The sequence below is a fragment of the Eumetopias jubatus genome, unplaced genomic scaffold (assembly GCF_037043125.1).
Source record: "Eumetopias jubatus isolate StellerSeaLion01/CBP00866 unplaced genomic scaffold, mEumJub1_p1.0 scaffold_10, whole genome shotgun sequence".
Lineage (NCBI taxonomy): Eukaryota > Metazoa > Chordata > Mammalia > Carnivora > Otariidae > Eumetopias > Eumetopias jubatus.
Window position 1 is genome coordinate 108,434,799 of NW_028274816.1, and position 16,918 is coordinate 108,451,716.

Genomic DNA, 16,918 nt, shown 5'->3' on the forward strand with positions numbered 1-16,918 from the left:
CAAAGTCTGCTTGATGCTGTCGGAGCTGTGTTTTCTCCTCTCTCTCTTTTGGAAGAATTTTGTATGTACAAACGCTGAAAAGTCTCATTGGGTAGATTTATTAGTTCAGGAAAACAGTATCAAAATTGTAATCAGGCTAACTGGTTATTTTCTTCTAAGACCTCTTATGAATGAGCCTGTTTTTTCTGAAACTTGACTTCCCATCTTGAAGGCCATGTTGAGTGTGTCTGTGTGTAGATTTGTTTGCATGTGTTCGCATGTGTGTGCGAGTGCTTGTGTGTGTGTGTGTGTGTGTGTGTGTGTCGGTGAGTGTGTGGAAGAGATGTGTTCCTCTGCCATGGTTTTGCAGACACTTTTCATGAAGAAAGGGCCAATCCAAAGAGTGAATGAGGCTTGAGGGAGAGAGGGAGAGAGAAGAAAGAAGGGGGCATTCTAGGTTACATCAATTCACAGTTGTAGCATTTCTTCTTGAGATTCTTCTTGGTCTCGTTCCCTACTTGAGGAGCCATTCATTTACTGGAAAGAGAGAGAAAGGAAAACACACACACAAACAACACAAAACGAGGCATAGTTGAATTAATGCACACAAAGTTTGGGGGCCTTACTCCAAAGGGGAAGGGACGGTTCCGTAAATTGTATGTATGTATCCCAACCTCCCCCTCTGCTTCCTCATAAACCTCTAGCCCGAGCTGTCCCATAGGGTTGTTACCAGTCACATGCGGCTACCATAAATTCAATTAATTAAAATGAAAACTAAAAATTTAGTTGCATTGTTGTACTAGCCACACTTCAAATGTCGGATAGCCACATGTGGCTAGTAGCTACCATACCAAACAAGGTAGATATAGAACATTTCCAGAGTTGCAGAAAGTTCCAGTGGATGGCAGTGCTCTAGATGAGGGTTGGGCAAATGACAGCCCACAGGCCAAATACAGCCTGTGATCTGTTTTTGTCTGTAAAGTTTTATTGGAACATGGCCACACCCATTCATTTACATATTACCTATGGCTGCTTTCACTCTACAACATAAGAGTGTAGCAGAGACTATATGACTCAAAAGCCTAAAGTATTTACCAATTGGCCCTTACAGAAAAAGTTTGCCACCCCTGCTCTAGACTATAAGCTCTGCATGGATGGGGCCCTACCTGTCTTCATCACCACTGTATTCCCATCACTTAGCTAAGTGCCTGGCACACAGTAGGTGCGTCATAACTATGTGTTGAATAAAGGGAAGGCTCAATGAATGGAGTATTTTTCTGGTAGTTCTGGCTGGAAGGGAACAGAAAATTATAGTTTTGACACTTTGCATGTGTCTGACAGAGGAAAAAGAAAGAAGGAGATGCAGGGGAAGTAGGAGAGATGAAGTTGGGGGACAAAGGGGCAGCTGCCTGGTAACATCCATAGCCCCCATATTAGGGCGGCATGTTATTGCTACAAAGGACTTCCCCATCTAGGCTCTCATTTGCTCCTCACGAGTCATGAAGTTGATGGTATAGAGACTGTCATGAAAGAAGACAGGTCCAGAGGGGAATTGAGGTGGCTGGGTTTACCTGGCTTGGTAGTGACAGAACCAAGCCAGGAGCTCAGGTGTGTGGATTCCTTGTTGAAGACATCTCCATGACTCCGTTTTGCCTCCATCTTCCTTTCTATGTTGAGGGTTTACCACAACGATCAACAGACACTTAGCATGTGTAGGAAGAGAGAGAGAGAGATGGATGTGGACGAGAGGGTTACTGGAGGCAGGAGTCATCTTAAATGTCTCCTTTAGTAGGGATAATAGTCACCTCTAGGGACATAGCACCGGAAAAAGATGTGCCCACACATGTTACCTCATTGGATCCCAATGGCCTGGCATCCAGAGTATTTGCTCCCCTTTTGGGAGAAAGGGGGTGAGAGTCCATTGTGCACATAGCTAAAAGCTTGAATGCTTCTAGCTGTCCTGTTCTAACAGATGACATTGGAAAATCAGCCTCTCTGGGCCCTTGGGTAAAATGGCAATAAAACTGCTGTCTTATGCTAAGCGAAATAAGTCAGAGAAAGACAAATGCCATATGATTTCACTCATATATGGAATTTAAGAAACAAAACAAATGAACAAAGGGAAAAAAGAGAAAGAGAAAGAGGCAAACCAAGAAACAGAGTCTTTAAGTACAGAGAACACACTGATGGTTACTAGAGGGCAGGGGGTTTTCGGTAAACTAGGTGATGGGGATGAAGGGGTACATCTGTTGTGATGAGCACCGGCTGATGTATGGAAGTGTTGAATCACTACACTGTACACCTGAAACTAATATCACACTGTATGTTAACTAACTGGAATTTAAATAAAAACTTAAAGAAAAAGAAAAAGGAAAATACCTCCCTGGCTCCCATCAGTTTAAAGTCATGTGCTGTATATACTAGAGGCCTGAGATGAGGTCTGCAACTTTCTGAAATGTCCTTAGTGTAATGATTTGGAACTATTTCTGCAAAAAATATGTATAGAACCCTAGCCAAATATTCTTTCATGGGAGCACTTTCTTCCTTGTGAAGACTGTGTATCCTAGGCAGCTGTCCTAACTTGGGCTCCAATAAAACTTCCTCCCTCCCCCCACTCCCTCCCTCCCTCCCTTCCTTCCTTTCTTCCTCCCTCCCCTCCTCCTTTTTTTTTCAATGCCCTCTTGCTTGAACTGGAAGGGATTTGAATATTTGACACCCCCTCCCCCATCTCTGTCTCCGTATGTCTATTTCTATCTCTGTCTATCTCGAATGCTACAGAGGTTTTACCAACAGGAAAGCACCATACAAATGGAAGGGGATGGTCTCACTGTCATTTGTGATCCCAATTCTAATAAGACGACTGAGCCCTGGCGGGGGCCCGCTGCCCTCCAAGCCAGCACACCCACCTCTATACTGAAGCTTCTGGGCTCGGTTGTTCGGACAGTCCTTCCCCTGTAAACTGAAGTTGATGTTGGTGCGGATGCAGCGGTTGCTGAGCGGCTGCACAGGCCTGAAGTTGTCACTCATGCTCAGAAAGATCTGAGACGGCTGATTCTGGCTGAGCAGGCGTAAGGAATGCATCTGCGGGGAGAGACACAGCTCAGTCCCACCTACCCTCCTAACTGCGCTAGGGAGCATGTCGGACTGCGTAGACTGTGTCCAAGCCAGGTGGTCCTGGCTATCTGGGACAGGGCACACGTGAGCGCTGCAGAGACCCGTTTCATGGATTCGGGTGTGCTGCAGGCCTCCTGATGCCTCCGTGCACGGAGTGAGCCAGGCTTCTACCTCACCAGGTCACGCATGTCTCTGAGCACGTCCTTTGCTCTCTCTTAAGCTCAAACATGCCATCTGTCAAAGGAGGAAATCCATCTGGTTGTTCTCCAGGGTCCCTTTTTCCTCTGACACCTCATGGTTCCAGAATTTCCAATAATTCAGGAAATTATTCCCCGCCATAGGTGTTATCCACACCGTAGTGGTTGTTCCAGGGGTCAGAGCTAAATTAAGCTGGATCAATTTGGTTGCTTTTCTGTGACTACGGGGACGGGGCGGCTGGACTAAAGGTTTTCTGCCATGTTCCAGCCCAGGACTGTTTTTAACAGGAAAGGAGGACAAAGAGAATGTGCAATAAGAAGTGAAAGAGAACAGAGAGGACAGACTTCCTGTGAATTCTGGACATCAATTTCTGATCTCAACTTCCATAGGATGCCCCCATATTTCTTGAATACCTCCTTTTTTCTAAGTGAGGTATCTGGAGGGGGTGGCTTGTCACCAAAAGAATCCCAATCAACACAGATAGGACTGGAGACTTCAAATGCTTCAGACTGTTGGGTCATGAGTACATATCCTGTCAAGGAGATTGGATTCTGCTTCCTTTGCTCATCTTCCTTTTGAGTTTTATAGACGATCTTAGAATGTCGGAACTGGAGCAGACGTGACTTACCCCCCTTGTTATAAAGGAGAGGAACTTTCATTTCACATAGTGGGGGTGACAGCTGTGGGACTGCACAGAAAGCCATTGGCAAAGCTCACACCCAGTGCTCAGACCTGGTTCTCAGGTAGTTCAAGGGCATACTAGCCCTGTGAGATGCTCTAAAAATACTTCACGTGTCAACAGTTTGTGAAATGCTCAACATCCCATGCCTCTTCTTGGAGACTGACACATATATTATCAATTTAAAGGCCCTGACAAGTTTCCCAGTAAGGAGATCTATTTATTTATTTATTTATTTATTTATTTATTTATTTATTTATTTATTTATTTATTTAAAATGTAGGCTCCACAGTCAGCATGGAGCCCAACCCAACATGGGGCTTGAACTCACGATGGTGAGATCAAGATCTGGGCTGAGATCTAGAGTCGGATGCTTAACCGCCTGAGCCACCCAGAGGCCTCTATTTAACTTTTTTTAAAATCCAGCCTTTTCAAACATTTCTGGACACACCATCCATTTTGCTCACTTGCTGTTTGAACATAATGACTGTAGTGCACACTTTGGGAACTGACCTTGCTCTCTTTTCTCATTCAGACACGTGGGATGCTTCTACAATTTGTTCATGCTAAGCCTTTTCAGATGCTGGTTTTTCAAACATAGGTGTGGTGATTTCAATTGTGGACCCCCAGAATTCATAAATGGAAGTCCTAACCCCCAGTACCTCAGAATGTGACCTGATTTGGAAATAGGGTCATCACAGGTGTAATTAGTTAAGATGAGGTCTTTGGGGTGGGCCCTAATTCAGGGTGACACAGGTGTCCTTATCAAAAAAGGGATTTGGGCAAAGATGCAGGGGAAGAACGCCACATAAAGATGGAGGCAGAGTGGGCAGTGCTTCTAGGAGCCAAGCAACACCAGAGATTCCTGGCTACCACCAGAAGGACGGGTGTGGAACAGATTCTTCCTTACATCCTCAGAAGGGGCCAACCCTGCTGACACCTTGATCTTAGATTTATAGCCTCCAGAGCTGTGAGCCAGTACGTTTCTGCTGCTTAAGCCACAGAGTTTATGTTACATTTTGTCAAAGCAGTCCTAGCAAACTAATCAATCGGCACTCCATAAACCCAGCCAGTCTTGACATCATCTTCCCCATTAGCTGAAAGACCGCAGAAAAGCTCACCTGCATCCTGGTTATATAGACAGGTTTGTTCATTATTATCCAACTTGCCGTCTCATAGCAGGGTGGGATAGTCATCGACCCATCATACGTAATGAAACTAGAGGTCTCTGGATATAGTTCCTCTATATTAAGTCCCTGTAGTAAATATGCATCATCTAGAGAAGGAAATAAGAAAGACTTAAGAGTTAGGTTTCTTGAGAACGTGCTGGGGTTGCCGACAATTTCTTTTTCTTTTCAGACTTCAGAAGACCATATCTGCAGGATAGGCTACAAAAATGAGCACCACGCCCCCGCCCCAATCTCAGTTATTTTCAACAACAAAGGCTTATTTCTTGCCCACATACACGTTAACCCTAGGTTGACTGGGAGCTTCCTCCATGTCATCATCGTCCACACTCTGGGACTCAGGCCCTGATGGCAGCTGCTATCTAGACCCTTATGAGTAGCAATGAGAGAAAGCAACCGAGATGAAGCATATGTTGGCTCTTAACTCTCCCATCCCAGCAGGGGCACATATCACTTCTCACATTTTGGTAGCCGAAAAGGTAACATGGCCAAGGCTGACATCAGGGATTCAAGGAAGCACATTTCTCTGGCAGGACGGGGCACGGAATATTGGCAAACAGAAGTGTGGTCTACCACGAGGGCACAAGAATGAACCAAGTCCTTGCTTATGGTCCCTGAGACCTAGACCCATAGTGTTAGAGTCATAATGAAATACTCAATTAAAGGCTTCAGGGCTGATTGAAACATTGCCTGGTCGCCATTCTTATTTATTAACATTGTTTAATTAAAAGAACATTAAGAAAACACTTTTAAAAAGAAAAGCAAATCAGGCCAAATTTACCATGAGATTCAACAGTTAAGTCCAACAGCTGATTTCATTTTTGTGGGTCTCTTCCCTATTGCGCCCATGTACACAGCCTTTTCTCTTTTTACACCTACTTGAGATAGTCACATTCATATGCATTTTACTATTAAATGTGCTTTTTCAAGTATGAGAGTGACATAAGTACATATCAGACTATATAGAAAAAAGAGAGACAACAAGAGGATAATTAATACCTCAGTCATCTGAAACAGTGGCCATGAGCAGTTTGGTCTATTTCATTCTGATTTTTAAATTCAATGCACTGGTTGTATTTCTGTAAACACTGTAATGTACTGAAGTTTTCAAACACCCACAAATTCCAATGACCCTCTCTCACCCTCCTCTTTTCCCTAGGACCCCTCCCCTTCTTTCTGCACACTCTTCCTCTCTTCTCCTGGCTTCCAAAACACAGTGCTTGGTATTCCTATTTTTCTGGCCATTCTTTCTCAGGTTCTGTTGATTCTCCACCTGCTTCTCTTAGTGTTGACATTTACTGGGGACAAGTCCAAGGCTTTTTTTTTTTCCTTCCTCACTCTGCAGTGAGAAGCCCACCTACATCCATGGCTTCCATTGCCCTCTGTAGCTGGTGACTCCAGATGTAAGTGTCTGGGGATCTTGTCATGAGTGTCTACCACTGTTGTCGGTCCAGGAGGCCCAGGGAACCCAGTGCCTGGCAGGTGGAGGGAAGAGCCTGGCTCCTCCAGTCCTCCTAGATTCTCTCATCCATGTTTCCAACTCCCAGTGGGAAAGGACTAACTCTTCAGCAGTTGACGTAACCTCTCAGGTTTAGGACTGTGCCCGTATAATGGTATAAAAGGACATTCACATACAGCTGGAACCCCACAATGACCTATAAGATTGGTCAGGCAGATAATAACATCCCCATTGACAAGATCAGAGAGGCAGAGTAACCTGCCAAAGGTCAAGAGCTGGCTGGTGACTACAGAGTGGGACCAGTTCTCCCGACTTTCAGCCCAGAGTCATTCATTCACTCAACAGATGTTCAGTAAGCACCAGTTTGTGCTGGGCCTAGGATTAGGTAGGGTCTGGGGAGAGAGCAGTGAACAAGATAAATGCGGTGCCCACCCTCATTCTATTGAAGAGACAGACAAAAACAGCCAAATTAATAAATGCAAGCTCTCCTATCAGGTGGTAATGAGTGTACCTTGGCCAGGCCTGTTCTGACCTTCCGATCCTGAGCATCAGGGAGGCTAATCCATATTCCTGGGCACAGGCCCCCTTCCTTTCCCATCTCTTCCTCCAGAAATTGCTCACTCAAGTTTCTCTGATAAAAAAGAACCATCTCTGCCAAGGGAACTTGAATTTCAGTGCTCCTTCACTCGTCAACGGAATTAAGAACAAATCAACTGATCCAGTTGTTTGGAATGATGTAAATAAAACCGCTGTCTGCCTGCTCCATCCTCAACTCCTCCTCCTGGCCTCGGACCACCCCGAGGGGGGACCTGAACATCTCCAGAGCTATGTCCACAAAATGACCATAGAGGCGGACAGAGTGGTCAAGCTGAATTTGGAGGCCAGCGCTAGGAGGAAGGTCTTTCTTTCAATTTGCATTACATGTGTCCACCCTCCCATCCAAAGACCAGGGAATCCAGACAAGCCCAGGAGAGACGCCATGATCGGCATATGGCTGCCCTGGGGGTCCGCACTCTGGCCTGTGGGGTCAGATACTTCCCCGACAAAGCCATGGTGTCCAGAGCACACACCAACGTGATGCTCCTTGGGAGTCACGTCAGACATCAACACAATAAGCTTCTGTTGAATAGCCATCATGTGGCTCTGTTTCTTAAGCCCCTAATATGTGTCAAGCACAACGCTAGGTATAGGTGAGCAGGATGTAATTAAATGAATGCAGCAAGGAGCCAGAGACAGTGACATGGATCTGCACTGGGTACATTGAGAGGTTGTCATTTCTGCCTGGGGGTGGCACTCAGGAGAGTATTAATCGAGGAGCTGACCTGAACTGCATTTTGAACGACAGGAGGTAATCAGTGCGTGGCTGGCAGCAGGTGGCTGTCAAGGGCACCATAGACATTTCTGCCAGGGAAAGAACTGAGGATGGAGAGAGAGATGCATGTGGGCTAGGGGTCGGAGTGGTGCTGGGGAGCTGCAGGGGTTGGGGGGAGGGGTGTTGTGTGAAATGAAGCCGGCAGTGGGCACAGGCCACACCCGGGAGGTCCTTCTCTGCGCTGTTGGGAGTTGGGACTTCCTCCTGTAGGCAATGCGAAGCCACTGAAGGGTTTAGAGCAGGAGAGTAGCAAGATCAGATCTGCACTTAATGGTGCCTGTTCTCACGGCGCTTTGGCCCAAAGATTAACATATTGAATGAGAGAAGGAAGCATCTTGCACATCTTTATTAAAGGTCAATGTGATTTGTTTAACCAAGCTTGCACGCAGAGCATATTGGGTACTCTAGCATGCTGCTATTATTGTATTTTATTTTATTTGGGGCGGTGGGGAGGAGGGAAGGAAGGAGGTGGTGGAGCGAGGGGCATTCCAGGCATGACTGGAATAAAGGAAAAGAACACTTCTGTTTCTCTGAAACCAGAAGCAGCCTCTGTGTTGCATCCATATTCGAGGCAAGTGTTGGTGTGTGTGGGTGGTGGGGGAGGGGCAGGCGAGGAGCAAGATGCTATGTTCGGGGATGTAACCCACACAGTAGGGTAACAGCATGCTCCCAAAACACTGCTGTGCCCGTATCCCAGACACCACCTGCTGGGGTCCTGCTGGGAGATTCCTCTTCGCCCACGTCCCCTGAGAGATGCAGTGCTCCATCGGGGAACTTGGGTAGCTTGAGAGCAGTTCCACCCTCCCGCGATCCTCACTCACCACTTGGTTTTACACTTCACCTTTTGCCCTTCTCCTTCTTCTTCCTTCTCCTCCTTTCTTCTTCTTCTTCTTCTTCTTCTTCTTCTTCTTCTTCTTCTTCTTCTTCTTTTCTTCTTTTTCTTCTTCAAGATTTTATTTGTAAGTAATCTCTACACCCAATGTGGGGCTCGAACTCACAACCCTGAGATCAAGAGTTACGTGCTCCACCGACTGAGCCAGCCAGGTGCTCCACCTTTTTGCCTTTTTTGTTTCCTTACGCTCCAGAACTTGGAAAGACCCAGTGTGAAGAGTGTGAGCATTGGACTCAGACCTGAATTCGAATGCTGAAGCTGCTGCTCACCTTCCGTGTGACTTTGTGTGTGCAAGTAACAGCGTGAGCCTCAGTTTCCACATCTGTAGTATGCAGATGGTTGGGGTAGCCATAGGACTGAATGTATATGTCCCCCCAGAATTCATATGTTGAAGTCTTAACCCCTTAGGTGACAGTATTAGGAGGCAGGGCTTTGGGGAGATAATTAGATACGAGGATGGAGCCCTCATGAATGGGATTAGCACCCTTATAAAAGGGACCCCAGAGAGTGCTCTCACCCCTTCATCCTTGTGAAGATTCAACAAGATTTCTGTAACCCAGGAGAGGGCCCTCGCCAGAACCCACCCATACTGGCATCCTGATCTCAGAATTTCAGCCTCTGGAACTGTCAGAAGTAAGCGTCTGTAGCTTGTAAGCCACCCATCAATGTAGTTTGTGAAAGCAGCCCAACCTGAGACAGAGTACTTGCCTCCGAGTTGTTTGAAGAACAAATAAGATCACACTTTTCAAGTACAGATGGTCCCCAACTCAGGATAATTCAATTTATGATTTTTCAACTTTATATTGGTGTGAAAGCAATACTCATTCAGTAGAACTCATACTCTAAGTTGCGAATTTGGCATCTTTTCCCAGGCCAGCAATAGGTGGTAGGATCTTCTTCCGTGAGGCCGGGCAACGAGCTGAGCCTCCCTGTCAGCCCCTGGATCGTGAGGGGTCACAGCCGGTAACCTCCAGCCATTCTGTACCCACGCACAACCATCTACATTCTGTTTCTCACTTTCAGCGCAGTATTCAATAAATTACATGAGATAATCAACACTTCATTATAAAATAGGCTGTGTGTTAGATGATTTTGCCTAACTGTAGGCTAATGGAAGTGCTCTGAACACGTGTAAGGTCAGCCAGGCTGAGCTATGATGTTCAGTAGGTGAGGTGTATTAAGTGCATTTTTCACCTAAGATATTTTGTTTTTTTAAAAAAGATTTTATTTGTTTATTTGACAGAGAGAGACACAGCGAGAGAGGGAACACAACAACTAGGGGGAGTGGGAAAGAGAGAAGCAGGCCTCCCACTGAGCAGGGAGCCCGATGTGGGGCTCGATCCCAGGACCCTGGGATCATGACCTGAGCCGAAGGCAGATGCTTAATGACTGAGCCACCCAGGTGCCCCTCACCTAGGATATTTTCAACTTATGATGGGTTTATCAAACGGAACTCCAGGATGACCTCTTCCCTGGGATAGGCTCTGCTTGACCTCCCTGAGGTCTCCTGGCTCGCTCCAGCTGGGTTAGTGTCTTCCTTTCTCATCATATTTGTTGAATCAGCTTGCCAATAATAACTTACTATTTAAATGTCCCCGCCACCCTGCGAGCTTTTGGGAGAAGGGCTTCTGTCTTTGATCTCTGAATCCCTAGGCTTCCGCCTGGGGCCCACCATGTACTGGGTGTTCAAGGAACATTGATTGGATGATCAGTAAGACAGTTTCTGCCCAGCAGCTCCACCTGGTGATGGTGCTGGGCAGAAACTAAAGGAAGAAGAGGAAACATCATTTGTCAGGTGATGGGGAAAGATCTCTGAGGCTCCAGTCAGTACCACTAGCTTAAATACATATTGGCCACTCCTCTCCCCAAATAGAGCCCCCTCTCCCCCCCAGATATCAGGGCAGGAGTGAGACTGGTGCCTGTCTCCGTCTGGCATCACCGTGTTACTACACCAAACACTTACACTGCTGTATTTACATTGCTGAAATTGGTGTAATGTCTGTCTTCACGGTTCCCCACACTCTGCCTCGGGCTGCCATTAAGTCAGTGTTCCAGCTTTTAGGGATTGGAATTTGAGAACCACAGGCCACCTTTTTACATCTTCTATTCTCCCCATGGAGACTTGCTTGGTGTATTTGGCGGAATAAAGGCCATGGAAGCCAAGAAAAGAATATGGGCAAACCCCGCGGTTTCCAGCCCTGGGGTCAAGGAACACTGGGGTGGGTTCCATGACTGACCAGGTCAGGAACGAAGTATGACCCACTTCCACTGTCTGTGCAGCCACCAGCGGAAAACCATCAGTGTGTGCATGTCACCATTATCCTCTGGGCTCTGAGACAGAAAGGAGGCTAAGAACGAATGTGCTGGGTGGTGGGTTCTGCTCACCAAACTCTCATGGATCGATACATTCATCAGTAAGGATGGCAAAGATCTAGAGGTCAGAGTTGTTTGTGGATAGAGAGATACAGATTTGAGGGGAAGCTCAGAGGCCAGTGGGGGTGGTCCGTTTGGTTGAAGGATATTTATTGAAAGGAAGAAGTTCAAATAAATTTTCATGTTTAAAGAGAGGTTTTCTTTTTTCTTATTTTCTCCATTTTTCTGCCTTATCTTTTCTTATCATCTTTCCATCCACCTATCTTTGAATTATCCAACTGTCATATGAGAATGTAGCTTAGAGGGGGCAAAGCCCTGGACTTCAACCACGAATCTTAATCTGAGTCTAAGTTCCAGTTGTGGTTTTACCAGGAACTTTCCTCTTCCTTCGCAGCTAAGTCCCGTAACCTCTTACTGTGGGCACCAGACTATTCTGGATAATTGCTCAAGTCATCTTCAGGTGAAAAAAGTCCATGGACCCCCAAACATCCTTCAACATAAACAAGCTTCTGTAGACATATTTATCCTCGGTCCGTCCACCTTCTGTAATTCTTTATGTGTTGGCTACATCTCTATAGTACGGGAAGACCCCTGGGAGAATCACCAGGGATAGAACAGTTAGGTGCAGCTGGTACCCGATTTTATTCTTTCAAAGGACTGGAGAAGTTGACAGATGTGTGCTTTTAATTTTATGACATGCTCTTGCTGAATCTGTGATTTATCTTATACTGAGTTCTCAGTGATGGATACAACCCTTACGCTGATTTTTTTCTTTTTTTTTTTAAGATTTCATTTATTTATTTGACACAGAGAGAGAGAGAGAGAAGGAGAAAGAGAACAAGCAGGGGGGAAGAGTAAAGGGAGAGGGAGAAGCAGACTCCCCACTGAGCAGGGAGCCTGACCCTGGGCTCAATCCCAGGACCCTGATATCATGACCTGAGCTGAAGGCAGATGCTTAACTGACTGAGCCACCCAGGCGCCCCGCTTCTTCCTTTTTTTAGTAAGAAAATGTCCTATGACGACATGCCTAGGACTGCAGAGTGGGGGAATCTTTCCCTTGGTCTGAGCTTCAATGGCAGCCTCTGTTAAATGTGTCGTGTTTACTTATGTGAACCACTGAGAGATGTAACACCGCCTGGCTCCCTGCTTATGAAGTTCCCGTTCAGAGAAAGCAGTTCCAATGAGCAAACGACACGGCGTTTCCAGAGATCGATACCGGGCTGGCTTCTGATCAATAAGGAACTATTTGGCAATTTTCTCATATGGAATGACATTTCCTCTTGTAATCCGAGGCAAATCCGAGTGAATTGAAGAAAGGCAATTACCAAAGAATAAAGTAAGATGATTTTTTTTGTTGTATACAAACAATCGGTGAAAAACAGGACCCCCCAGAATTGGATTCGTGGAGGGAACCCCTCCTTTCCTGTCCCTCGCTTCCTGGAGTTAGCACTTAGATTGCAGCATGGCAAGTGGTTGCTACATTTCTCATTCTGTGAAAACATTTCCAAAGCCAGTCTTTTGAAATGAAAGTACAAGTTCCATTAAGCATAGAGAAAGGTACCAGAAGCAATATGCTTCAACTCCCCGGTGATACTTCGTCACACTGAACACTGCACCTCTCTGAGGAGCGGGTGCCCAGAACACTTCCCAAGGACCTGAGAGGTATAAGGCAGTTACAAGTTGCTCTGTCCTTGCCGATGCATTCGTCTTTTAGCCAGGGTCAGGGCAGGGGCCCAGAGCAGAGTTATAAAGAGGCGAGACAGAAAAAAAAATGTTTTAAGGGGCTCATACTGTGTGTCAAAAACATGCTTAAAATCTCTCCTCTGAGTGCCTTCGGTTGTGTGTCTTTTTTTATTTCCTTAGGCGGAATATATTAAGACAATAGCAGGATCTTTTTAAATTTGAAATCTGGGATCTTTTGGATCCTTATTGGGCTGAAGTTCACCACTGTATTTACAATCTATGAAATGAACGGAGTATGTGAAATTGAAAGAGAATGAAACCACCGAAATGAAACACTGTCCTAGGACGACATCGGAAGAAAGCCTGCATTTATATGTAATGTTCTAATAAGTACTCCCTGTTCCCCATTTAAGAAGGCTCTTTGCACTCCATTAGTTACTGGTTTCACCCTTGAAAATATCATAAAATCTTTAAAAAAAAAATAACGCCAGCTCGATGAAGTCAGGTGGATACTAAAATGATAAGAATGTTACCTTTCATGCAACTGGAGCTCTGTAGCTGCTAATTAACACAAGGAAAATGGAGAGATATTGGCATTCTTGCAATATACCACATTAAAAAATTAAAATACTTCATAAGTTACTGATATCTCCTCCAGAAATCCATTCAGAAAATCCATTTTTCAATGTCATGATTTCAGTCTTGACCCTCAGTCTATTGAAGGGGAATTTAACTTTAATAAAATGGATTTTCTTTAGAAGACTTTCTAAATTCAGCCTGAAATTAATTCTGGCTGGTCTTTTCCATTGTCGGTCCAGGTTCGTGAGAGTGTTTTATAAGATTTTCTCAGACATATGAAATCTAAGCTTACAAGGCCTAGTAGAACCTCACTAGGCCATTACTATCCACTGCATGGCTTCATTGACAGGAGCTGTGCGTTATTTAAAGTAAGCCGTATTGTGTGCCCAGTATTGTATTCACCGCAGTTTTTATTTGGCATTATAGTGACCTATCTCCCACCCTTCAAGAAGCTGAATTTGACCACCATGCACCTTTGGGCGATTTAGGAACGCACAAAACAATACACCTCGTTTATACCAGGCATTGTCTAGGCAACTGACTGATTGCCTTGCTTAATTCTGACCCCAACCCTCTCAATATCAGGATAATTATCCTCATTTTACTGATGAGTAAATCATGATTTCAGAGTCGTTAAGAAACTTGCCTGAAGTCACACAGCCAAGGAAGTGGTAGAGCCAGGAGCCCAGGTCTGCTTCATTCCATCTCTCTTTGCTAGAGCACATTGCTTTCCGTGAGTACGGTGGTTTCACCACTGTGGTATCTGGCTTCCAAAATTTCCAGTCCTTTTGGCAAGATTCTCCTTCTTGTTTTCTTTTACTGATTCCCTGGCATTGATTTTCTTAACTGGCTCAATAGAATGATTTTGCACAATTCCTTTTTCTCCTAGTCCTCTAATCTGTGACCACCTCAAGCAAATGGGCTGTGTACCTACTAGGTACCATTGTGGTGATTCCACCCCATGCTTCCATGCTTGCTCCCACTCACCTGTACCTCTCCAGCTAGTTGATGAGACAGACATGCAAGAGCCTCTTCCAGGGTGGGATTTAAAAGATATCTTTAGAAATGATTTGCAATCCTAAGTACGGGTATTTGAGCTGCTCTTTCAAAAATGAGGAAATGTCCCGCCTCTCTCCTCTATTTATTCTCACTCATGATTTCACCCAGGTTTAAATGCCATCTGGATCCCAGTGACTTCCACATTTATATATGCAGTTCTCTCTCCTCAAATCCAGACTCATATATCCAACTGCCCACGCTTCACCTCTTCTTGGATGCCCAACAGACATCTCAAGCTTACCACGTTCGAAACTTCTCATTCCCTTCCCCACCCACGAATACGCTTCATCACAGCTTTCCCCAGCTCCGCTGATGGGAGTCTTCCCTCCAGATGCCTGGGCTAAAGCATTACAGTCATCCTTGACTCCTCTCTTTCTTTCACATCATAAATCCAATCTATTGAGAAATCTCGTGGCTCTTCCTTCAAAATACACCCCATCATTTCTCACCGCCCCCTTCACATTGGCCTGGGATCATGATTGACATTGTTGAATCATTGGGATGGTTGCAATTATCTGCCAGCGTTGACCCTTGCCCCTCTACAGCCTCTTTCCAAATATGCAACCACAGTGATCCTTGTTAGCAGATCTTAGATTCCCTGCTCAAAGTCTTAGATTGATTTCTCATTACAATGGCCTCCAAGAGAAAGACTGATAGGGAGGATTGACCCATCTGGAACAAAAGTCTACACCTTCTCAGGTAGTGAAGGCAGTGCCACTGTGTCCTTCTGGATGATGCTGATTCCCACCAGTGGTTCCATGCCAAGGCACAGGCAGGAGTGGCAGAGAGCTTGGAACAGGATGAACCTGAACTTTCAACATGCCCACCAGCTCTATGGTTAGTTTCTGTCTCTTCCATTTCGCAAACAAATGCAAAAAGCGAGGAGATGGCTCTTGAAACTGAACCGAAGTTAGAATTAAGAAAAAAGGCATGCTGCCCAGTTTCATGCAATGCACAAGTATCATCATTACAACTAATTTTAAGACCTCGGAGCTAAGGTTTTCTCTATCCCTAGAGAGGAAACATGATGGGAAGATGGGGGCACAGAAAAGTTCCCAGGAGGACCTGTGTTTGAATCCTTGCTCTCTCACTATGGAAGTCTAGATTATTGGTCAGGAAGTGTTCACTCCCATCCCACCCCCACCTCCATGGGCGGATTTTGATATTGGGCTTGGCCATGTCTCTTGCTTTGGTCAGTTAAGAGGGGATGGAAATGACGGTTTGTGAGTTTCAAGCTTAAGCCTTACGGAACATCACGTATTTCTGATCTCCACCATGAGAAGTGCTTGCCATGGCTATCTACCCAATCCCAGAAAAGCAACAGCCATGTGGAGCCAAGCTGCCCTCACTGACCCATAGACCCACAGCTGCAACGGGAGAAATCAGTACTTCCTATTGAATGCTTGTTCGCTGTGCAGAAGTTGCTGACTTATACAGCTGCTTACTAAATGGGTGTTCTTGCCAAATCGCTTCCCTTCTTCAGGTCTCGGTTTCCTCATATGTAAATTGGGATAGCAATCAGACCCACTTTGAAGGTGGGTACTTTCCCCAGGTGGGTGCCTAGTGAAGGTGAGCACCAGGGAAGGTGCTGCCGGTAAAGCTATCAGCACAAAGCCTGAGATGTGGGAAGTGCTCAGTGTTGCTTCCTTACTCCTCATGCTCAGCACGTGGCAGAGTAGGTACTATGTCTAAGTGAGTGGGGCAAGTTGAAGCTATGCTGGGGTGGGATTCTGGGTAGCAGCAGAGTGGGTGGGGGTCCAGGTCAGGTGTCCCTGGGTAATGTGGTTGGGTGGCCCTGGGGGCAGGGATCAATTTCTTTCACTCTTACTCAGAAGTATGGAAGCAGGGGACTCTGATAGATGCCCCCAAGCAGGTAGTGATGTCTCCCCTGGGGAGGCTTCTGGGCTTGTTTCCCATCCATGATTCCCATTCACTAGGAACATCCCCTACTTGCCACCAGGCCAATCTTCCACAGGCTGGCTGCCTCGGGGAGTTTAGCGGATGGAAGAGTGCTGGTGCTCTCCTGCTGAACAAATCAATCCCTTTCAGCCATGGTGTCCTGGGCATAGTGGGGTCGAGGCCATTCCCACTGGTAGGGCCATCATTATCCTTGCGGTGTGTGATAAAGGTGCTACCGGGAACAACTCCCTTATTGCCCAGAGTGTAAGAGCACAAATAACTGCGATTAGGAGGTCTAAAGCAGTTACCTCTCCCCATGTGGGGTCTCTTTGTCTTGCTTTCATTCCTTTTCTTTTTCCTTGGCCATGACTGAGGGAGAAGGGCTGCTCCCACTGCCTTCCATTTGCATTTCTAGGGCATTTCTTCAAATAGGCTTCTGCCTAAA

The 16,918-nt window shown here is 45.9% G+C and overlaps 1 protein-coding gene across 1 annotated transcript in view; it reads right to left on the reverse strand.

The window, feature by feature from the left end:
* Window positions 1–493: 493 nt before the first annotated feature.
* The window catches only part of CA10 (carbonic anhydrase 10 (inactive)), a 534,858-nt gene continuing 518,433 nt past the window's right edge, over window positions 494–16,918 (reverse strand). Inside the window, exons 7-9 of the mRNA XM_028091369.2 lie at window positions 5,092–5,246; window positions 2,886–3,060; window positions 494–516 (exon numbers count right to left, since the gene is read on the reverse strand). Of these exons, the coding sequence (XP_027947170.1) occupies window positions 494–516; window positions 2,886–3,060; window positions 5,092–5,246 (353 nt within the window). The remainder of the gene's footprint in view (window positions 517–2,885; window positions 3,061–5,091; window positions 5,247–16,918) is intronic.